This window comes from Anabrus simplex, chromosome 1 (assembly GCF_040414725.1).
Source record: "Anabrus simplex isolate iqAnaSimp1 chromosome 1, ASM4041472v1, whole genome shotgun sequence".
Taxonomy (NCBI): Eukaryota; Metazoa; Arthropoda; class Insecta; order Orthoptera; family Tettigoniidae; genus Anabrus; species Anabrus simplex.
The window spans coordinates 98,787,284-98,812,394 of NC_090265.1; the positions used below are offsets into that span (position 1 = coordinate 98,787,284).

General features: G+C 41.9%; 1 protein-coding gene across 1 annotated transcript in view; it reads right to left on the reverse strand.

The window, feature by feature from the left end:
- Nucleotides 1–5,187: 5,187 nt before the first annotated feature.
- The window catches only part of LOC136862082 (aminopeptidase N), a 266,710-nt gene continuing 246,786 nt past the window's right edge, over nt 5,188–25,111 (reverse strand). Inside the window, exons 14-16 of the mRNA XM_067138861.2 lie at nt 19,968–20,111; nt 11,554–11,635; nt 5,188–5,862 (exon numbers count right to left, since the gene is read on the reverse strand). Coding sequence (XP_066994962.2) covers nt 5,707–5,862; nt 11,554–11,635; nt 19,968–20,111 — 382 coding nt within the window. The 3' untranslated portion in view covers nt 5,188–5,706. The remainder of the gene's footprint in view (nt 5,863–11,553; nt 11,636–19,967; nt 20,112–25,111) is intronic.

A 25,111-nucleotide genomic window follows, 5' to 3' on the forward strand; every position in this document is an offset into this window, starting at 1 on the left:
TCAGTAGGGTTTTATTCTCCTTAATGCTAAGAAGCTTCTTTTCACCCAAGCAGTAGACACTGGCAAAGTACAAATGATCTCAATTAAGTTAGAAAGTTGTTGGAAACATGAAATTAATGATTGTTCTGAAAAGAGGGTCATTAATTCAAATGGAATCTTTTCATTAAATTTCGTGGTACTGTAGAACACCATTAGTTCGTTTCTCAACCAAATTTCGTCGAATTGGCCAGGGTATGAATTTAAAAGACAAGAAATTTCAGTTTGAGGGATTCTTTTCTGATAGTTTCCCTTCTCCGCAGATATTAGCCCTAAGAAGCTCAATTTCCTATAATCGTGAAAGCGCATTTCGAGGTGACCATCAATATTATCAACATTTTTTTTGTAATTAGGACTGTGTTCGTGTTTGTGGGTTACTGTAGTCACGTCCTAGTTCGTGAACCATGGGGAACGGCTGAGTGGCCTAGTAAGTGGTCCTGAGAGTCGGGATACCAGTTGCTATGGAATGGGAGTGGGCATCTCGGACATATTCTGAGTCGTGGCCCTCCTTGTGCTCAGGCGGCTAGGACTACACAATTCACCGGTGGTCCATAAACCGTTAGAGGAGAAATCCTCACTTGGACTATGTGCAAGTAGGGCAGCATCCTGCTTCATGAATTTACCGAGCTCAGAACACTTTAAGCAAGACTCGGACCTATGGGAGTAATGGAGTCCCACTCCCATTTGACAGGCAAGGGACTCCTTGGAAACAACTTGGCGAACGAAATGGAATTCGATGGGGAGCTATCAATATTAATGGGGCTTATGGAAGAAAGAAGGTAGAACTTGCTGAGTCAGCAAAGAGGATGCATCTGGATGTGCTAGGAGTAAGTGATATTCGGGTAAGGGGAGATAAGGAGGAAGAGATAGGAGATTATAAAGTGTACTTGACGGGTGTTAGAAAGGGAAGGGCAGAGTCTGGGGTAGGGCTGTTTATCAGGAATACCATTGCACGCAACATAGTTTCTGTTAGGCACGTAAGTGAGCGAATGATGTGGGTAGATTTGTCAGTGGGAGGAATTAGGACAAGAATTGTGTCCGTGTATTCACCATGTGAGGGTGCAGATGAGGATGAAGTTGACAAGTTTTATGAAGCATTGAGTGACATCGTGGTCAGGGTCAACAGCAAGGATAGAATAGTGCTAATGGGCGATTTCAATGCGAGAGTTGGGAATAGAACTGAAGGATACGAAAGGGTGATTGGTAAATGTGGGGAAGATATGGAAGCTAATGGGAATGGGAAGCGTTTGCTGGACTTCTGTGCTAGTATGGGTTTAGCTGTTACGAATACATTCTTCAAGCATAGGGCTATTCACCGCTACACATGGGAGGCTAGGGGTACCAGATCCATAATAGACTATATCTTAACAGACTTTGAATTCAGGAAATCTTTTAGGAATGTACGAGTTTTTCGGGGATTTTTCGATGATACAGACCATTATCTGATCTGTAGTGAACTAAGTATCTCTAGGCCTAGGGTAGAGAAAGTGAAATCTGTCTGCAAACGAATAAGGGTAGAAAATCTCCAGGACGAGGAAATTAGACAGAAGTACATGGATATGATTAGTGAGAAGTTTCGAACAGTAGACAGTAAGCAGGTTCAGGATATAGAAAGTGAATGGGTGGCATACAGGGATGCTGTAGTAGAAACAGCAAGGGAATGCCTAGGAACAACTGTGTGTAAAGATGGGAAAAGGCGAACATCTTGGTGGAATGATGAAGTGAGAGCAGCCTGTAAACGTAAAAGGAAGGCTTATCAGAAATGGCTCCAAACAAGGGCCGAGGCAGACAGGGATTTGTACGTAGATGAAAGAAACAGAGCAAAACAAATAGTTGTTGAATCCAAAAAGGAAATCATGGGAAGATTTTGGTAATAACCTGGAAAGGCTAGGTCAAGCAGCAGGGAAACCTTTCTGGACAGTAATAAAGAATCCTAGGAAGGGAGGGAAAAAGGAAATGAACAGTGTTTTGAGTAATTCAGGTGAACTCATAACAGATCCCAGGGAATCACTGGAGAGGTGGAGGGAATATTTTGAACATCTTCTCAATGTAAAAGGAAATCATCATGGTGGTGTTGCAAACAGTCAAGCTCATGGGGAGGAGGAAAATGATGTTGGTGAAATTATGCTTGAGGAAGTGGAAAGGATAGTAAATAAACTCCATAGTCATAAGGCAGCAGGAATAGATGAAATTAGACCTGAAATGGTGAAGTATAGTGGGAAGGGAGGGATGAAATGGCTTCATAGAGTAGTGAAATTAGCGTGGAGTGTTGGTAAGGTACCTTCAGCTTGGACAAAAGCAGTAATTGCACCTATCTATAAGCAAGGGAACAGGAAGGATTGCAACAACTATCGAGGTATCTCATTGATTAGTATACCAGGCAAAGTATTCACAGGCATCTTGGAAGGGAGGGCGCGATCAGTCGTTGAGAGGATGTTGGATGAAAACCAGTGTGGTTTCAGACCACAGAGAGGCTGTCAGGATCAGATTTTCAGTATGCGCCAGGTAATTGAAAAATGCTACGAGAGGAATAGGCAGTTGTGTTTATGTTTCGTAGATCTAGAGAAAGCATATGACAGGGTACCGAGGGAAAAGATGTTCGCTATACTGGGGTACTATGGAATTAAAGGTAGATTATTAAAATCAATCAAAGGCATTTATGTTGACAATTGGGCTTCAGTGAGAATTGATGGTAGAATGAGTTCTTGGTTCAGGGTACTTACAGGAGTTAGACAAGGCTGTAATCTTTCACCTTTGCTGTTTGTAGTTTACATGGATCATATGCTGAAAGGTATGAAATGGCAGGGAGGGATTCAGTTAGGTGCAAATGTAGTAAGCAGCCTGGCCTATGCTGACGACTTGGTCTTAATGGCAGACTGTGCCGAAAGCCTGCAGTCTAACATCTGGGAACTTGAAAATAGGTACAATGAGTATGGTATGAAAATTAGCCTCCCGAAGACTAAATTGATGTCAGTAGGTAAGAAATCCAACAGAATTGAATGTCAGATTGGTGATACGAAGCTAGAACAGGTCGATAATTTCAAGTATTTAGGTTGTGTGTTTTCCCAGGATGGTAATATAGTACGTGAGATTGAATCAAGGTGTAGTAATGCTAATGCAGTGAGCTCGCAGTTGCGATCAGCAGTATTCTGTAAGAAGGAAGTCAGCTCCCAGACGAAACTTTCTTTACATCGGTCTGTTTTCAGACCAACTTTGCTTTATGGGAGCGAAAGCTGGGTGGACTCAGGATATCTTATTCATAAGTTAGAAGTAACAGACATGAAAGTAGCAAGAATGATTGCTGGTACAAACAGGTGGGAACAATGGCAGGAGAGAACTCGGAATGAGGAGATAAAGGCTAATTTTGGAATGAACTCGATGGATGAAGCTGTACGCATAAACCGGCTTCGGCGAATGGAGGAGGATAGGTTACCTAGGAGAATAATGGACTCTGTTATGGAGGGTAAGAGAAGTAGAGGGAGACCAAGACGACGATGGTTAGACTCTGTTTCTAACGATTTCAAGATAAGAGGTATAGAACTAAATGAGGCCACAACACTAGTTGCAAATCGAGGATTGTGGCGACGTTTAGTAAATTCTCAGAGGCTTGCAGACTGAACGCTGAAAGGCATAACAGTCTATAATGATAATGTATGTATGTATTTTTGTTAGTTCACCTATTTCTTGTTCTGCACAGATGGACTTAAATTCGCCCTTTAACGAATAAATGGCCTCCCGAATTTCATCAATTGTCTTCCGGGAGAAAATGACTTCGAACCTTTTCATTTGGAGGATATTGTACAGAACATCAGTAAAAGTGTTTTTGTCGAATGTCCTAAGGAGAAAGCAAAATGTGAAATAATTCAACGAGAAGGTAACCTATCATAGGAGCTAAAATTTCATTCTCAATTTCGAGGGCATTGTGTAGCATTGAGTTAAAAACTTCATACAAATCACTTCTGTGAATGAGCACGGTGCTGACTAATCTCCTTGTAGAGTTTCAGGCAGTAGGCAAAACACTGCAGCCTCTTCCTTCCCATCATCCTACCGATATCTGTCTCTCAAAATCGTTGGAATAGGTCCTCTTTCAATCTTCTTTCCTATAGTCCTTCTATGTTCTTGCAAACGGGCCCATAGATATTCCTAAGTACCTTCCTCTCAAAAGCACAAAATTTCTCCTCAGTTGTTTGTAGAGTCGCCCATGTTTCACAACCGTACATAAGTACTGGCTGAATTAACATAATGTATAGGTCTAATCTAATCTAATCTAATTAAGCTTTCTGGCCAAGAGATTGTTGTATAGGTGTTTCTTATTTTATTGTGATAACTTATATGGCGTGATTTGACTACGTGGTTCAAGTTAAAAAGGGCGCGGTTAGCATTCGGTATTCGCTGTCGAACCACTTTCTCTGCTTCACTTCAGCTGGACAGAAATGACCCCATGTATTTAAATTCTTGGACTCGTTCAAAATTATGTTCGTCAACACTAATGGAAGGAAGAAGGGCCTGGCGACATGAAACAACCATCAGGCAAGAGGGGGAGAGCAAGAACATCGTAGTGTCTTGTAAGAGAGGCGAGTGAGGTAACTCGAATGGTTTTTGTATTCGCAGAGTTTACTCAAATCTATATTATTACTGTGAATATACAAGCTGCTCTTTTGAGGCATGCAAATGAAGCAATTGTATCATACAATTCAAACAGAAGAAGTAGGTTACTGTCTGATAGCACAAAAGCTAAGTTGCGCTATAAACGAGTTTCGAACATGGGCAAGTTCTTGTGCTGCAACGTGAGTGATAGTGTAGGAACGATCACTTCACTAGTATGAACTGCTAGCACTCTGCTTACTATTTATTTCTCTGCAGTACCCCTGTTGGAAGCCATACTACAGAACAATGTTGTAATGGTTGCAAAATACGTTTACATATATCGAAGAGGGTTTGCTTCTGGTCCTTTGTTTATTAGGACTTAATGTTTTGCTTCATTGCTCTGTACACATCCCTCCAGTTGGTACCTTCACTTTTGAAACACCTTGTAGAGTGTAGTTTCAGTTTGTGGCAGACATTTCTATAAAGATGGATTCTTGGATGTAGAAGTGATAACTGTAAATCATTCAGAAGCCTTCAGTAATGAACTAAACACATAGGTAAAAATTGAGTTATAAATATATGTTTTATTTCTTAAACGTTGATTAACAATCTTCCATTACAGTTATTACATAGTAGTTAATAATACTGTAACTCAGAGCAAACTAGTACTGCATACAATGTACGTACATTAGTCGAAGAATTGAATATTACTCAAATGAAGTGTTACGACGATTTACAGATGTCGCTGGTAAACACGATTATTACCATAATACAAGGAGACAAGGAAGCTCGTTCCTACTGTATCAATGAACGAGCAAGGGGTTCTTAAATTTCGAAAATTAAGTCGATGATGAACTACATCAATCCAAGTAACGGACGGAATATCTACTGTAAAATCTATTTAATTCTTTTCGTGATTCGTTTGGACAACACAATTGAAGTAGATACACTTGATGAATGACTCTCGAGCCTTCACCATATAAGAAATTAGCTTCACTTTGTAGATATTATGTAATCAGTAGTTTGCTGGAGTCATAAAGCACAGTGTGTCTCCTTACGTCGAGAAAGAGGTCTCTTCGGTTTTCACAATGATAAAGATCTCTCTTGGAGCCAGTCTGAGATTATGAAATAATTTCTTTGTAGCCAGTCTATGTTGAACTGAACCATCTCCTTGGTCTGATCTAGCGTTCCAGAAGCTGCACGAAGAGTGTCTTCGTGTTGGGCCTGGAACTCCTGGAGCTGGAACAAGCAATTCGTCGATAATAATACACAATATATTGAATAGTATGATATAAATATTGAAATAGAATATTTATTTATTGATACAGCTTTCGAGTAAATGTAATAAATCAGGCTGCCTCCAACATAATAGGTAACTCTGCCATAGGATGACCAGCTCTGAATTTGGTTGCATGTGGGTGTGTTAGTTAATATGATAAGATATTCTAGTAAGAGAATTTGCGTGTTGATATTAATTATTAAAATACACTGTTACGAATAAAACTGTACCTGTTTTATCGATATTCTCTAATTAAAATATAGCCTAAATTAATACGTGTGACGTTAAACCACTAGAAAAAATTGAGTTGTTTTTAAGTAAAAAGTGCAGACTTTCATCCTTCTTTACGAAGATTTTGGTAAAATATTTTTAATATGCCGACTGAATCACTTGCTAGCACGAATTTATACACTAGCTTGCCAAAAGATCAGCTAAGTGCAGCACTCGTCGTGGCATCGATTCCACAAGTGGAAGAAACTCCCATGGAGAGATTCTGATCCATGCCGTTTGAATAGCTACCCACAGCTTCATGCTATTTGTCGGTTCAGGGTCTGGGGTGTTGAATGGACCTCACCACCACGTCCAGTAAAGGACCGATAGAGTTGATATCAGGCAAACGAGGTGGTCACAGCAGTCGTTGGAACTCTCCAGGACGCTCCTCGAACCAGTTATGTACGACTTGGGTAAGAGTATGTGAAGTCCATGAAGGGCTGCAAGTCAGCAGTTCATAGTAGCAGTCACTGGTCAACGACTTGTTCAGGTGAATCAACGGATCTAGCCCACGCCACGTGAATGCATCCCGCATCATTATGTGCTGCCACCAGCCTTTATGGTGCCTTGTTAACAATTGGAGTTCACTGTTTCATGGGGACTGAGCCATATCCAAACCCTGTCATCAGCTCGAAATAACTGGAACAGTGACTCATCGAATCAAAACATATCAGTTTTTTTCAGGTGTAACCGGTTTCCAGCGGTTACACGATACACAGTTAAGAAAAGAGGAAAATAAATCAAATGACACGACACTTTAAAACCTTAACATACAACAAACATCAGATGAACTGCGCCAATACACAAATAAATATCATGTTGGGCAATATGACGACTATAATAAAGGAACGTGGAACGGGTCTGGGAAACCTACCAACGCCGTAGAGATACGAAAGTTGCGGGTTTCCAGAAAAATCAACGGTGATCCCTTGATTCAAGATATTATTTTCCAAAATAAACATTACAAGGTAAATTCCGAACAAAATTCATCTATCCACACAATCCAGTTTCATAATTTACGAATTTAGATGTACTTTGCCAAGAGCTTTGCTATTAGGTCAAGAGGTTAACTAAATATATCTTAACACAATCCAAGTTCTACAATACAATATTGAGGGTAAGATGACAGATAAGTACAATATTAAATGAAAGAACGTGCTTTCTAAGACATCTGAGAAATTGAGTGGTGAGGGTGGGCGAATAGGGTTAACTCCTATGTGAAAATACAGTACAAGCAAACATTAAATGTGAGTTAAAGTGGAAATGAAATCGACAGTGCCTACCCCAATGTAGCCCATCTCGGGAGCGAGGATTCGCCGACGTGCGTCTGATCGCTGGACTGACGAGAGAAGGAAAGAACATAAAATCTTGCCTCGGTCTCTTAAAAAGGCAAAGCTAGCTCCGGTGTGATTACCGAGTGAGCAATCAGAGCACAGGAACCTCGCTGTCGCCACCCAGATCTACCAATCAGAACTCTTTATCAAGTCGCGATGTTTTCGCAAATATTTCAGAACATAGGCAGACATTAATCGCGAACTTTTCATCTTCCAGAATTAGAAAGGACATGCTTCTAGAATCGACAGGGGCCAACACACTCTGTTCCAAAAGTCCTCGTCACAACCTTTCTGAACTGTTACAGATAATAAGAACAATAATTTACAATATAAGTTAGTAGTTACTTAAGTAGATAAAGCGAATACAAACAAAACATTCCACAATAGTATTCTACACCATACAGGCTAGGTAAGTAAAGGGAATAGAAATAAAATATTCTACAACAACATTCCACATCATACAGTAAACATTCCTTAAAAGAGATTCTGCACAGGTCTCATGGGCTTGTAGGCCGTGGTCCAGGAGCATGTGATTGAATGAGAGCTTTGCTGCTATCGAAGTCAGTCGGAACCCTTGACAATGCCGAACGCAGTCTTCGGCGAAACGCCGAGACCATCACATGCTCCTGGACTACGGTCTACAAGCCTGGAAAACCCTGATATGATTTGTAGCGCCTGCCGTGAAAGCCTCACTTGCTATATGAATAATCGAATCAAGATACATGTTGCCAGTCCTCCAGGGTCCAATTAGCAACGTCGCGCGACTAGGTGAGACGCTGGGCGCAGTGTCGTGGTGTAAATAAGGACACTTTTGTAAGTCTTCTGCTCCCAAATCCCACTTGCATTGGAGAACGCTGCACTAATCTGCTGGATATGCGTCTATTACCTCCTCCATTGTATTCGGATGCGATTTGAGCCAGTGTGGCTTGTTTATGGTCGGCTAATTCTTTCCATGAGATATTCCTGATACACATGTAACACCGTTGATCGAGGAACATTCTATAGGAGCTTAGACAGTGTCGTCAGCTCCAGCCTGGAATGTGCCAAGCATACAGCGAGCCATCTGGTGACGAATGGGCGTAACACTTACTATGACCAACGGTAAAGCATTCTTAAAATCAAATCCGCATTATTGGAGAGGTCTTTCTCGTGAATAGTCGAGATTTTCTTCTGAAGACGCGGTCTTACAAGAGACTTATACGCCCTCTCCCTTACATACTTACTAAAAACCAAACCAAACCCCATGGCACTACAGCCCTTCAAGGGCCTTGGCCTACCAAGCGACCGCTGCTCAGCCCGAAGGCCTGCAGATTACGAGATGTCGTGTGGTCAGCACGACGAATCCTCTCGGCCGTTATTCTTGGCTTTCGGGACCGGGACCGCTATCTCACCGTCAGATAGCTCCTCAATTCTAATCACGTAGGCTGAGTGGACCTCGAACCAGCCCTCAGGTACAGGTAAAAATCTCTGACCTGGTCGGGTATCGAACCCGGGGCCTCCGGGTGAGAGACAGGCACGCTACCCCTACACCACGGGGCCGGCTTACATACTTACTACACCCCATAAATACCCTCATAACTATGTACAGAAATCAATCAATCAATCAATCAATCAATCAATCAATCAATCAATCAATCAATCAATCAATCAATCAATCAATCAATCAATCAATCAATCAATCGTGATCTGCATTTAGGGCAGTCGCCGTGGCGGCAGATTCCATATCTGTCGGTTTCCTAGCCTTTTCTTAAATGATTGCAAAGAAACTCGAAATTTATTGAACATTTCCCTTGGTAAGTTATTCCAATCCCTAAGTTCGCTTCCTATAAGCGAATATTTTCCCCAATTTGTTCCCTTGAATTCCAGCTTTAACTTCATATTGTGTTCCTTCCTACTTTTAAAGACACCACTCAAACGTATTCTTCTACTGATGTCATTCTACGCCATCTCTCCATTGACAGCTCGGAACATAGCACTTAGTAGAGCAGCTCGTTTCCTTTCCCCCAAGTCTTCCCAGCTCACACTTTGCAACAATTTTGTAACGCTACTCTTTTGTCGGAAATCACCCAGAACAAATCGAGTTGCTTTTCTTTGGATTTTTACCAGTTCTTGAATCAAGTAATCCTGTTGCGGTTCCCATACACTCGAACCATACAGTAGTTGGGGTCTTTCTTTTACATTTTGCTACAACGCCTAAATATCCTCATAACCATGTGCAGAGTGAATAACTGGAATTCAGATGATGTTATACTGTATAGAGTTTTAATTAAATCAGTAAATAAATAAGCAGTTATTATATACAATCATATTTATGTGATTACCCCAATGGAGATATTTTAAATCCCTTTTACCATGCATGTTACAATATTGTCGAGGTCTTTTTGCAGGAACTTTCACCCCATCAATGCAGTAATTAAATCAGAGAGGACTTTCCCTGTTTGAGAAAATCACAACCTGACTTTTAACTCCTTTTATCATCATACCATTGCCTACTGTCCAACATCATGTTTAAAGTTTATTTACAGTTTCATTAATGTGATACCCCAAAGAAGATCTTCCCACATATTGACACTTTAGTAATTATAGTGATCGCCGCGAGGTACTCTCACCTCATTAACACAACAATTAAAACTGAGAGGGCCTCCTCTGGGTGAAACTTACAAACTAATTTTTCATCCCTTTTACCATGCATCTCACAATATTGTTGAGGTCTTTTTGCAGCTGCTCACCATCCTCTGATTTATTTACAACTCTATACAGTATAACATCATCTGTAAAAATTCTTATCTGTGATTCCAGATATTCACTCACATCATTTACATACATAAGGAAGCATAAGCGTTCAATAACGCTGCCCCGTGAGATTCCTTTCTTAATCGTTACAGGATCACAGTATACTTCACCTGCTCTAACTCTCTGAGTTCTATTTACTAGAAATTTAACCACTCTCTTGTCTAATCCAATAGCCCTCATTTTCGTCAGCATCCCATGATCTACCATACTGAAAGCCTTGGATACACCAACAGCGACATAGTCTCTTTGACCTCCTGAATCTAAAATATCAACTAGATCCCGCTGAAATCCTACAAGTTGAGCCTCACTGGAATAACCTTTTTGAAATCCGAACTGCCCTATATTAAACCAGTTAATAAGTTCGTAGTCCGCCTCTGTGGTGCAGTGGTTAGCGTGATTAGCTGCCACCCCCGGAGGTCCGGGTTCGATTCCCGGCTCTGCCACGAAAATTTGAAAAGTGGTACGAGGGCTGGAACGGGGTCCACTCAGCCTCGGGAGGTCAACTGAGTAGAGGTGGGTTCGATTCCCACCTCAGCCATCCTCGAAGTGGTTTTCCGTGGTTTCCCACTTCTCCTCCAGGCGAATGACGGGATGGTACCTAACTTAAGGCCACGGCCGATTCCTTCCCTCTTCCTTGTCTATCCCTTCCAATCTTCCCATCCCTCCACAAGGCCCCTGTTCAGCATAGCAGGTGAGGCCGCCTGGGCGAGGTACTGGTCATTCTCCCCAGTTGTATCCCCCGACCAAGAGTCTGAAGCTCCAGGACACTGCCCTTGAGGCGGTAGAGGTGGGATCCCTCGCTGAGTCCGAGGGACAAGCCGAACCTGGAGGGTAAACAGATGATGATGATGATGATGAATAAGTTCGTAAACGAGTCTAGTACAAATCAAAAAGGATGCAACAAATGTCAAGCTGACTGTTCTGTAATTTTCGGCTTTTTCTTTATCATATAGCTACTCATTATTGCAATAGTCATTGTTAGAGAAGTTTTAGTCCTAGACAGATTTGTTTTCATTTGAAGATGTGAGAATTTTTAGTCTATGTTTCTTTAACACGGCAAAATTTGAAAGGTTTTTCATGCTTATTAATAAGGATCCTGGGAGCATAAATTTTTACCTTTAAGGTGTTTTCTTTGAGTTAGGTATTGATGAAAACCTAAACAGAATTGTAACATGAGAGGTATTATCTTGCACAGAAAGACTGGTTAACACTGTGCACAAGACATAATAATAACCACACCTTTAATGAACGTACCTCGTTCAGTTGCTCCGGCTGGTTCATTGATAATGCTAGAGCCGACAGCATTTTGGTCAAGAGAAGCGGACTTGGACCAAGACTGAAAAAAATAAATAAAATAAAGAATTACACATTTAAATGTACAAAACTATGTAAACTTAAAAAGAAACTAAGAGGTAATGTTTAGGTACAAATTTATTAAACAGCAAGGAAATAAGTCATTGTTGATGCAATTGATAATTTTACGTGTCTAGAGATAAAGCATTTCCAAAAGAGTTTAATTATCAATTTTTCTGCAGATAATTTATATAAGGAAATATATCCTACTAAAGTTTGTGTAATTTTTACGTTCTAAAATTTTGGATTTAAAAATCCCCACTACTTGAATAAATTCTGCAATCAAAAATTCCAGTTTTCTTAATATAGCTGTCTTACTTACTAGTATTCTTCGTCTACCTAGACGTTCATACGTAATATGACCATAAGCCATACAATTCTTTTTTTTACATTTGGCAGAATATTATGGGAGAAAAATAACGGGATTTAAATGTAAAATTACAATTGGAAAACTAAGCATTATTACAGTGATAAATTGTTTGAATTCAGCGGAATAACTTCGTGAGAAAAACTCAATCCTTTCAATTTCAGTCATAAAAAATTTCACGAAAATTACCAAATTATCGATTTTTATCTCCAGTGTGTCGCCTTAAGATGTAGGCATATGTACTGTTCCCAATGAACCCAGGAAATAAATTTCAAGTTCATAATAATTCCCCCCCCCCAAAAAAAACGTGGAGGGGTAGGTATGGGAAATTTATTTTCATGTGTTATAACGTAGAATACTACAAGGAGAATACACACATCAAACCAATGATATGGAAGAGGTGATGCTTTTGTAGCGGGGATAAAGGTCCCTGAGAGACATTTTCACTTACTGGACCATCCAAAGCAGTTCCCTCTGTGGGTGAGGGCAGTAGAATACATCCACAGTATCCCCTGTCTGTCGTAAGAGGCGACTGAAAGCGAACATCAGGGTTCGCAACTTCTGAGGGTAGGTTGGCAACCACGGGGTCATAGTTGAGTCTGGTATTGTTTCCATTTATATACTTTTACCTGACTTCTCACATTCAACTTTTCTATCGGACAACTTGTTTCTTTCTGACCGCGATGGATTTGTTTTGCGACGCCTAGCGAGTCCTTCATTTTCACACTCTTCTTGCCATTTACTTTTCTCTTACAAGGCGAGTTGGCCGTGCGGTTCGAATCGCACAGCTGGGAGTTTGCATTCGGGAGATAACGTTTCGAACCCCGCTGTCGACAGCACTGAAGATGCTTTTCCATTGTTTTCCATTTTCACACCAAGTAAATGCTGGGGCTCTACCTTAATTAAGGCCTCGCCCACTTCCTTCCCACTCCTAGTCCTTTCCTAATCCATCGTCACCATAAGACCTATCTGTGCCGGTGAGACGTAAAGCAAATTGTAACAAATAGAATCACGCCCACCACTGCCATCATCTAAAGCAGTAATAGCCTTGAATTAACTTCACCATAACCCTAGAAAACGCTTTGTGTGTGTATCAGTGGTCACAACCCCCTATGGGTGGGGGCGGTGGGATAACACCCACGGTATCCCCTGCCTATCGTAAGAGGTGACTAAAAGGGCCCCTAAGGTTCTGAACTTTGGAGTGTGGGTTGGCGACTACGGGGCCCTTAGCTGAGTCCTGACATTGTTCCCACTTACTTGTGCACGGCTCCTCATATCCTATCTGACCTTCCTTGGTCAACACTTGCTCTTTTTCGACCCCGACGCTATTAGGTTTCCGAGGGTTAGGGAGTTTTTCATTTGCACACTCTTCGTGGCCCGTGTCTTTCTTTGTCCGATACCTTCATTTATCGAAGTGTCGTATCCCTTCCATTTTTTCTCTCTGATTTGTGTTATATAGAGGATGGTTGCTTAGTTGTACTTCCTCTTAAAACAATAATCACTACCATCACCATCTTAGAAAGCAGCGTCTACTACAAATTTAACCGTCCACACCACAAACCCGATACAGATTCTCATCATATTCAGCGCAAAATCAAGGAGCTATCAAACCTCAGCCCACTAGAACGCAGATAATTTATAAAGGTAATTTACAAGAGAAAGACGACCAGCCCAGATGTGTAGATCAGGGATTTTTACCTGGACCTGAGGGCTGGTTCGAGGTTCAATCAGCCTACGTGATTACAATTAAGGAGCCATATGACGGTGAGATAGCGGCCCCGGTGTAGAAAGCCAGGTATAATGGCTGAGAGGATTCGTCGTGCTGACTACACGACACCTCATAATCTGCAGGCCTTCGGGGCTGTTACGCCATGGGGTTTGGGGTTAAGGCAAAGCTGAGACCGTTAGAAGCTGATTGGTACATTTAGAACTAAGGAAGCCGACTCCAGCCGATGCTACAAGACGTGTTACCACACCGTTTATCCTAATAAATTGCATTATTCAAAGAAAGCTTGATGTAGTTTTATGTGATTTGATATCGTGATCGCAGCCTCGTGGCCTCCAGTTTCACGCGAAATACGGACCATAGGGACTTGGCTTTCCATTTCAAAAATCCCACATGCATTGGCAAGGATCGAACCATAGCATCGATGATGCTACTCGGCTTTTATACCTCTCAGTAGTGTTTTTTGGATCGTTCATTCACCAGTCACTTCCGTGACGTCAAAGTCACACATTAGACTGAGACACATTAGACTGAAGAGGAACAACGTTCTTCTAACCCCTATAAAAAGACAAAGTCACCTCCATACAGGTCATGAAGGCCCTTGGAGGAGTGGAAGGTAAAGGCTTCCACCATTGTTAACCGCGGCACGTGATTAGAGTGGTTAGTTCTACGCCCGGCCGCCTTTGCCCCCAGGAATAAACTTGGTACTCATTTCTGGTGTAGGCTGAGTGAACCTCAGGGCCATATGCACCTCCGGAAGTGGAAATCTCGTTTTTAAAATTTTACAACTTCCTGACGGGGATTCGAACCCACGTCCTTCCGGGGGAACCGAGCACGCCTTTACCGCCTCGGCCAGGCAGCCCCTCTTCTAACTCCTATACCTGAAGATATTGTGGGCTGTGAACACTACTTTTTTTTTTTAGATCTGGGATACGAAGTCACATACTGCATGTATGAAAAAGTCCTTCAGGCAAGCAACTCAATGTTGAAAACTTCCTAGGGATATGAGCTACGAATTTTAGGTAAATAAAATATAATTAAGTATGAGAATATATTCTTTATTTATTCCTAAAAATTACAATCCTTTTCTTCATCATCGTTCTTCTTTTCCTGCCGCTTTTCCCACACCTGTGGGGTCGCGGGTGCGAACTGCGTCGCACATGTGGATTTGGTCCTGTTCTACGGCCGGATGCCCTTCCTGACGCCAACCCTCTATGGAGGGATGTAAGCACTATTACGTGTTTCTGTGGTGGTTGGTAGTGCAGTATGTTGTCTGAATATGATGAGGAGAGTGTTGGGACGGACATATACACCCAGTCCCCGAGCCAGAAGAATTAATCAGAAGCGATTAAAATCCCCGACCCGGCCGGGAATCGAACCCGGGGCCCTCTGAACCGAAGGTCAGCACGCTGACCATTCAGCCAACGAGTCGGACTTTCTTCATCATCGTTATCCAGTCGATTATATTAGCAGTTTGCTTTTCCCTACCACTACGAGCGCTAATGTGAGTCATTGCAGAGTTTCACTTAAGCCCTTATAACCACATTCGGTGTGGACATTTAAAAAAATCAAAAAGCTTGAGGGCATTGAACCAAGGAACACATTATAGACATAATTATGTAAATAAATTAATTTGGCTAGGATTTGAATGACCGGGCGAGTTGGCCGTGCGGTTAGGAGGAGCGCGGCTGTGATCTTGCATCCGGGAGATAGTGGGTTCGAATCCCACTGTAGGCAGCCCTGAATATGGTTTTCCGTGGTTTCCCATTTTCACACCAGGCAAATGCTGGGTCTGTACCTTTTTTTTTTTTTTTTTTGCTATTTGCTTTACGTCGCACCGACACAGAAAGGTCTTACGGCGACGATGGGACAGGGAAGGGCTAGGAGTGGGAAGGAAGCGGCCGTGGCCTTAATTAAGGTACAGCCCCCAGCATTTGCTTGGTGTGAAAATGGGAAACCACGGAAAACCATCTTCAGGGCTGCCGACAGTGGAGTTCGAACCTACTATCTCCCGAATACTGGATACTGGCCGCACTTAGCGACTGCAGCTATCGATCTCGGTGTGTACCTTAATTAAGGCCACGGTCACTTCTTTAAAACTCCTAGGCCCTTCCTATCCCATCGTCGCCATAAGACCTACCTGTGTCGGTGCGACGTTAAGCCACTAGCAAAGAAAAGTAAATGATTTGAATGAAACAGATCACGAGTAAAGAAACAAGCGATTTTAGGCAGTTTTTCTGGAACTGCATTTAGACCGGAAGTCATTTTCGAAATGTGTTTTCTTAGTTTGTTAGAGGTATCCAAAACTCACAATTTGAAACATTTCTGGGCCCTTTCACCCTTCAACGTTTGGCACAATTGAGAAAATTGCTTACTTTTACGTTTTTCGTACTATAGAGACCACTACTTGTTTTCAACATTATAAATTTACATGTTGGATTTGTGTACAGTATATGTCACACTCCATGGGTTGTCAATAAAGGAGACAAACCTTTAAATCCTGAACTAAAGTGACGGCTCATAAAAGTTCCACAAAAGGTCTACTGCTGATAAGATAAGGCATGGGCTTCTGTTTCCCGCTGCGCAGTAGATACGTCATCTGGTATCCATGGCGATGATAATTGGAAACTTCATTTTGTGTCCTCCATGAGACATCCTGCCACCTGACCTCACATGCAGCCCAGGTTCATGTCCTTTTTCGCCTGCTGCATGTCACTAAATATTTGTATTAAGCGTTCAGTTTCTTCTTCTTCTTCTTCTTCTTGCGTTCCGGCCTTCTAAGGACCACGTTGCAATTCCAATTCTTCCTCCTAAGTTGTTCTTTCCTTTTCTTCCAGTATTATTTCATTGTTTCACTGTGCTTCTTTCTCCTGTCTTTAGTCCACTTTGTGCCTGTTTTCTTTTCCTTCCTCCCTTGGAATCTTTCCATTTGTAAGACTTTCTTCCTAAAACTCTTTCTTTCCAATAATTCTTCTTCTCGTAATGTTGTTCCTATCCAGGTCTTTCTTGACTTCTTGAATCCAGGTGGTGGTTGATTTCTTTTCCCAAAGGTACTTGAAGATTCGTTTAGTTAGTCTATTGTCATCCATTCTATAAAGAGTGTCCAAGAAATAGCAAACTCCTTTTTCTTATTGTTTCTGATATGTTTTCTATGTTCTGGTAAATTTCATTGTTACTTCTTAATTTCCAAAACTCTGCAATTCTTAGAGGACCTAATATTTTCTTTATAATAATTGTCTAATATACAAGTGATAGAGGTGAAGGCAAGACATTATGGAGGAGATAAAATATCTTCAGACGAAAAGATTGCGAAAGTTGCCTTCACCATGGTTATAAACTAGGTAACTTTTAAGCACAAAGATTGAGAAAGGTAAGTATTGATAAACGGTGCGTTCACTTTCTTTCTTTCTTTCTTTCTTTCTTTCTTTCTTTCTTTCTTTCTTTCTTTCTTTCTTTCTTTCCTTCTTAATCTGTTTACCCACCACGGTTGGTTTTGCCCTGGGACTCAGCAAGGAATCCCGCCTTTACCGCCTCAGGAGCAATGTCCTGGAGCATGAGACATTGGGTCGTGGGATACAATTGGGGAGAATGACCATTACCTCGCCCAAGTGGCCTCACCTGCTGTGCAGAACAGAGGCCTTGTGGGGGGATGGGAAGATTGGAAGGGAAAGACAAGGAAGAAGGAAGAAAGCGGCAGTGGCCTTAATTTAGGTACCATCCCGGCATTCGCCTGGAGGAGAAGTGGAAAACCACTTCCAGGATGGCCGGAGTGGGAATCAAACCCACCTCTACTCAGTTGACATCTCGAGGCTGAGTGGATCCCGTTCCAGTCCTCGTACCACTTTGCAAATCTTGTGGCAGAGCCAGGAATCGAACCCGGGCCTCAGGGGGTGGCAGCTAATCACACCAAACATTACACCACGGAGGCGGACGCGTTCACTTTATGGTTAATTATTTATTTAGCGTATGGCTACGTCACTAATAATTAATATTTACAATTATCTCAATTTACAAACTATCCAAGCCACGAACGTAGTCTATTGATCCTTCCATCATAACCAGGAACTCGGTTGGATCGCCTTTATCGGACGAGCGGTCAAAATATCAACCAGAGAATTACCCCTCGAAAAGGACGAGCGGTCGAAATTTCAACCATAGCCAAACCCCGCCAAAAGAACGAGCGGTCGATATATCAAACACGTAATTTATCTCGCATTTTGCCGTGAATTCTGGCTTTTGAAAATGATTTACTCCTCTTTTTACTAATATAAGAGTCACTACAATGCGCAATGTCGTGAATTATGGCTTATGAAATTGCGCAGGAGAATTTGGTGGCTGCTCTTCCCACTGCAAATAAAGCAAAATTTCTTAAAAGCAGTGAAGCTGGACCTGCGAAAGAAAGGAGACATTATTAGCAAAGTGAAGGGAAGCCTGTGCACGATAAGCTAGAATATTTATTATACAATCTCCTGCAACAGCTGCAGGTTGCCCAAAGACAAAGAGTACCTTAACAACAATATATGGATATTGTATGATGTTACGTGTAGGCAATCGAGTGAGGCATGTCAAACATTTGTTTGACGTCCGCAAGCATGGTTCTTGAAGATCATGATGGACTTCTTGAGTATGGTAATCGCGATTTTATATGTGAAATCTCTGTTTAGGCCAAAGGTATTGCAGAAGTTGACAAAAAATATAGGTATGGTTCCTCGAGTACCTAACATCAAGCCGATTACAGAGATCGATGAGAGCTTGTACTTTCTCTTATAGAAGTCCACCGTTTCTTCACAAATTCTTCTTTTTTTCTGCATCGACCTCTTCCGGCTGGTTTTCGTTGGTCTCAAAAATCTAATAGTTGGATCAATGATGAAACCTTCAGAACAGGATGGCTTAAAAGCAATAATGTCAATGCGTCGGTTGCTTCCTCTGTTGGAGAGACCATGTACTTCTTCATAGACATTATAACCTTGTCCTCTCAAAGCGTTGGCTATCATTGATCTGGCTACATTATGGCGTGAGGCGCGTAGTAATTCACCATGTGGACAGACTCCCAGGACATGTGAAAAGAGTTTCGAACTCTCTGTGGCAACGCCGACAAAGGCTGTTGCCCTGGGATCTGCCAGGTACAGTACGCACAGCAGAAACATTGGCGTTCATTTTTATTGCATCACGCCATTCACTGCAAGACAATCCTTTATGATCACGAATCCATGTATTCACTGGCGTATACTGTTTAAACAGGACTACACCTTTGCCTTTATGCTCTTTCTTGCTCCAGTTGTCAAAAGCTCTTCTTCTCAATTCGAGTCGAACTTTCTTTGTATTCTAGAGCGGTTACTGCAACATTCAATGAGGCGAGGCTCGTGCTGATTTCTTTACATAAGTTTCTCGTTGAGTGTAAAAAAATGTTATTGGAAGATTTTAAAACTTTACATGCATTAGTATGTTCCAGATATATTTCCCATGATACACAAAACAAACCCACACCTTTAAATTTCACTTCAGCGTATATCATATCAACAGAGTAGAGGTGTGTTGTTCGATTCCCATCTCAGCCATCCTAGAAGTGGTTTTCCATGGTTTTCCACTTCTTCTCCACGAAAATGCCGGGATGGTACCTAGCTTAAGGCCACGGCCGCTTCCTTCCCTCTTCCTTATCTATCCCTTACAATCTTCTCATCCCCAAAATCTATAAGGACCCTGTTCAGCATAGCAAGTGAGGCCGCCTGGGAGAGGTACTGGTCCTCCTCCCCAGTCCTCCAAGACGCTGCCCTTGAGGCGGTAGAGGCGCTAAGTCCTAGGGAAAAAACGACTCTGGGGGGTAAACGTATTAAGAGTAAAATAAAGAAGGTAAAGGGTACATAACGGATTACAAGTATGCTTCTTAGTTGTATGCTACTGATTGCAATGTAAGTTAAGCATCCACTACAACTTTGAAGATTTATATTTAATATTTAAGGCTATCGTGCCTTAGAATGGTGTTAATTGTATCATTCATACCCCAGCCACTGCCGTGGCGTCAAAGACGAATAAACATTAGCCTGAGACAAGGGGATAGAGACAAAGTTCTTCCATCCCTATACCCGATGTTATAGTGCGCTGTGTACATTACTTCTTACTTGAGATAGATATGGGCTACGAAGTCACATACTGTGTAACTTATGCTGATTCAGGAAATCTAAAGTAAGTAAAACTCGTTCCATAGATGTAAGGTTTACTTACTACTTTTGTATGCTCTGTACGTTGTCCTTGAGAAAGTTGGTTGCTATTCGGTAACCAGCAGGATTCTTGGCAACCGCCTCAAACACCGCCCTACTGTACTGCTTCTTGATTCCTGAGTCTTCTTTAATGGACCAGGACAGGAATCTGGAAAAGGAATTAATTTACAAATTTTATACCAATTCTTTATCACGAACTCATACCCGACCCCGTAGAGAAACTGGACAAGGGTTGAACAAACAAACAAACAAACAAACAAACAAACAAACAAACAAACAAACAAACAAACAAACAAACAAACAAACAAACAAACAAACAAACAAACAAACAAAGAAACTCTCTGTAAGGAACGTTAACGAGTTATTTCTAGGTAGAATGAACACTTACGAGTAATATCGTGCATATAGCGCCGCCCACATAACTGATGAATCAATAGAGTGGCACCCCCTCATCCTAAACTTCATCATACGGAGCTCGATAACTTCAGTCGTTTAAGTGCGGCCAGTATCCAGTATTCGGGAGATAGTAGGTTCGAACCCCACTGTCGGCAGCCCTGAAAATGGTTTTCCGTGGTTTCCCTTTTTCACACCAGGCAAATGCTGGGGCTGTACCTTAATTAAGGCCACGGCCGCTTCCTTCCCATTCCTAGCCCTTCCTTGTCCCATCGTCGCCATAAGACCTATCTGTGTCGGTGCGACGTAAAGCACCTAGCAAACCTCATCATAAAGTATTAAATACAATTTGTACTGTACCCATGCAGGATGGGCCATCTCATCATGATTTGATACGATTGATATGATATTGAAATGCATACTGGTAAGTTGGTTGCTTACTCGGGGAATATTAGTACACCTAAAAGTACATTCAGACGGATCTGGAGCCAGGAAGATTATATGGAAAATAGAAATGAACATTTCCGGCTAGTTAAGCTGTTTATCGCAGCACAAATCGCACGAAGTGCCCGCTCCCTAAACTACGAGAAAAGAAAGGGGAGAGACGTGACTAAGTCCCTAATTGCTACCAAGGAACGAATATCGATATTCCTGCTCAGTGCGAAGTGGCAAAACGCAGAAAGTTCTTAGAAATGGAGAAACAAAATTTCCCAGCCTACGGGCATATATTTGTAAGGTTGGCTACGGGAACAATAAGGAATATTTAAAAGGCCCGCTTTACTTTCAATCAATCAATCAATCAATCAATCAATCAATCAATCAATCAATCAATCAATCAATCAATCAATCAATCAATCAATCAATCAATCAATCAATCCTGATCTGCATTTAGGGCAGTCGCCCAGGAGGCAGATTCTCTATCTGTTGTTTTCCTAGCCTTTTCTTAAACGATTTCAAAGAAACTGGAAATTTATTGGTAAGTTATTCCAATCCCTAACTCCCCTTCCTATAAATGAATAATTGCCCCAGTTTGTCCTCTTGAATTCCAACTTTATCTTCTAGGCCAATGAAAAAATTCTGGTGACTATGTTGACCATCTTCATATGTACCAGCTTTGAACCTGTAAGTACGAAATCCGGCTATCTTTCCAATTAATAATAAATGTCATATTCGAATCACAGAACTTCAACTGTGGGGATTTTAAAAGATCTTCATCATGATCATTTGCAATAACTTTAATATTTTAAGGTATCCATTTCTCGGAATTGACCCTAGATGGACTGCTATGGGCAGAGCTACACCACGGCAATAGCGAAGCTAGAAACCCGCGAAACGTGGAAGACGGAAATCTATCGGAAATCCACGATCGATTCTTGATAGAATTACGACGTGTGATATTAAATTATCGGATCGTTGATTGGTAAAACTTTGAACAGCCAGGCCGGACTCAAAATACCTATTCAAGAAAACCACCCCCATTTCCCTGGGCTGATTTCAGATGAACCAAAAGCCGAGGGCAGGGAAGTATAAGTAAGGCCTCCCGACAGACTTGACAGACAACACTTGAACAGTTAGCCGAGGGCAGAAGTTATGCCGCTCACCGCAAAATTATCCACGCCGCACTTAAGGTATCTACAGTGTATAACCCGAGTACTTTGAGTTCGTTTGTGTTTATCATTTGTTTACTGTTGTGTTTCGGAGAGTGTTACGCTCACCCATGTATTTAAATGAATGTTATTATTGTTAGAAATAAGGCAAGTTGTTACAATCTAAAAAAGCAAAGAGTCAAGGAAAGAAATAAAATTTCAAATTTTAGAGTTTTAAATTATATTTTGATTTTTACTCTGTTCACCCAATCATGCCCGCACCTTCTTACACCTCAGCGTTCCACGAAATCCCCGGAATAATAATAATAATAATAATAATAATAATAATAATAATAATAATAATAATAATAATACTTTAGTTGCCGTGAGTCGGGTTGGTTTTGACCAACAAGTTACCCTTCCCTTGGAAGCCTAGGTTCGTAACTTTGTGAGTGAGACCACGGCTGGTAAATGTCAGGATTATACGAGGTTTTTAGAGTCGCCCTCCGATATTTTTATATGTCGCAATGACAATGGTAAATATTAAACTGAGGCCAAATTTGGCGAGCTATGACTGGCATGCTCATGACTGTGGATAGCTAGGCTAGGATCTTTCCGACTAGTTTTCTCCTTTGTTACGATAACATTTCTAGGATAGGATTGCGGGCTATCTTATATGTGAATAACCCGGAGGTAAGTCACTAAAGGAACGTGGAGCAGCGTCTCCTCAGATGGTTTCAGGTTTACGTATCTAAGTACACAGGCCATTGGTTAGATCCATACGGATAGGTGTTCGACCGATTCAGGTTTACATGTACAAGCATACGACCTCACATAATATTATTCCCACCATCAAGTGGTGGGATGGAGAGAAGACAGGTTGTATTTTTTCACGTTTGTTTAGTGTCGTATTTGACATTGTGCCATGACATAATATTGCCTAATTAAAAAAGCGTTCCTTTGCCAATTTCGAAAGGAAACAGATACATTATCTTTTTATTGTAGAAATTTAGTCATGCTCATGGTAATCAATTCTGTCAGTTCCTAGTCCTATTGTGGAATCTTTCATTTGAGAGTCTACGAATGAACCCTTGTCCCTATTTAAATTTGCATGCCCCGTTCATCCCTGTAGTTACTTGAGCACCTATTTGAATACATTAGTTTGTTTTAGACACATACTGAAGAACCGGTCACCCCTGAGATAAATGCTAGTCTGGGACTCGGGCGTGAGCAAGTGCAGTACAATAACAAATACAGACGCAAGGATATCCGTTTTCCTTCAGAAATTCAATTTAATCCATTATTAAATTATTATTTATACCGGTATTTAATCCGTTTACCCTCTAGGGTTGGTTTTCCCCCGGGCTGCCGACAGTGGGATTCGAACCCACTATCTCACGGATGCGAGCTCACAGCTGCGCGCTCCTAATGCATGGCCAACTTACCCAAGCCAACCTGAGTTGAGGAGCTAATTAAGGTGAAATGAATTATGGAGAATTAAATTGGGGACGCAGGTGGAAGGACAGTGTCCTGAAGCGTGAGACATTTGGTCGGGGATACAAATAGGGAGGAGGACCAGTACCTCACCCAGGTGGCCTCATCTGCTATGCTGAACAGAGGCGTTGGGGGGGGCGGATGGGAAGATTGGTTGGGATAGGTAAGGGAGCGGGCAGGAAGTGGTCGTGGCTTTACATTAGGTACGATCCCGGCATTTTGCCTGGAGAAGAAGTGGGAACAACGGAAGACCACTTCGAGGATGGTTGATGTGGGAATGGAACCCCCCTCTTCTCAGTTGACTTCTCGATGCTGAGTGGACCCCGTTCCAGCACTCGTACCACTTTTCAAAACATTTCGTGGCAGACCCGAAAATCGAACCCGGGCCTCAGGGGGTGGCAGCTAATCAAACTAACCACTACTCCAGGCAGACATACGTCATTAAAAACAAATAAAATTATGACTTATAGGAGGCGGCCACCATATATATATAATGAAATGTGACAAAACTAGCATCAAGTGATAGATAATGGTACCAAATGCTGTGTCAACATCGAGGTTGTGGCCGCTATCCCTTAATTATGAAAGGAACGAAGGTGTCGGTACCTACGTCATATAATGGATGACAGCAACGCATATTGCTCTACGTGCACAGCTAATGTCCTGCGCTGTGGACGAGTGGTTAAGGTGCAGAGCATCAAAGTGAAGGATTACGGGTTCAGGCCCTGCCAGCAAGATTTCTTTTGGGTTTGCGTAACATCATATGATGCACACATTTTGAAAAGGGGGCCATCTAAAATTTTCTTCACTTTGTCCCAGTTATTTCTGGGGCCGCTGAAGCCAGCCAGGCCCATTTTGGTTCTGGCCGAGGATTTAAGATCGACTGCCCTTCCTGATGTCACGTGATTCTTGAGATGAAAGTGTCGACGCAGGATAGGCCGGGATTCGAACCTCAGCCTCCCGGGTGTGAATCCGGCAGTTACCTGAAAAGGGGAACATCTGTATGTGTGTCTACTCCTTAGCCCACCGAGCTCGACAGCTGCAGTCGCTTAATTGCGGCCAGTATCCAGTAATCGGGAGAGAAGGTTCGAGCCCCACTGTCGGTAGCCGTGAAGATGGTTTTTCGTGGTTTCCCATTTTCACACCAGGAAAATACCGGACCTGTACCTTAATTAAGGCCACGGCCACTTCCTTCCACTTCCTAGGCCTTTCCTATCCCATCATCGCCATAAGACATATCTATGTCGAAGCGACGTAAAGCAAAGAGAAAATATATATATATATATATATATATATATATATATATATATATATATATATTGCGCCCTGGTGGGGGTGTGATAAGCGTCATGCAATTGTAATTATTTATGGAGGAATATATATTTCATTTTCAGAAGCGAGAAGATCGTACTGTACATACAGTAAGAGCTAGTTGCTTTACGTCGCACCGACTCAGATAGGTCTTATGGCGACGATGGGACAGGATAGGGCTAGGAGTGGGAAGGAATCGGCCGTGGCCTTAATTAAGGTACAGCCCCAGCATTTGCCTGGTGTGAAAATGGGAAACCACGGAAAACCATTTTCAGGGCTGCCGATAGTGGGGTTCGAACCTACTATCTCCCGAATACTGGATACTGGCCGCAATTAAGCGACTGCAGCTATCGAGCTCGGTTAC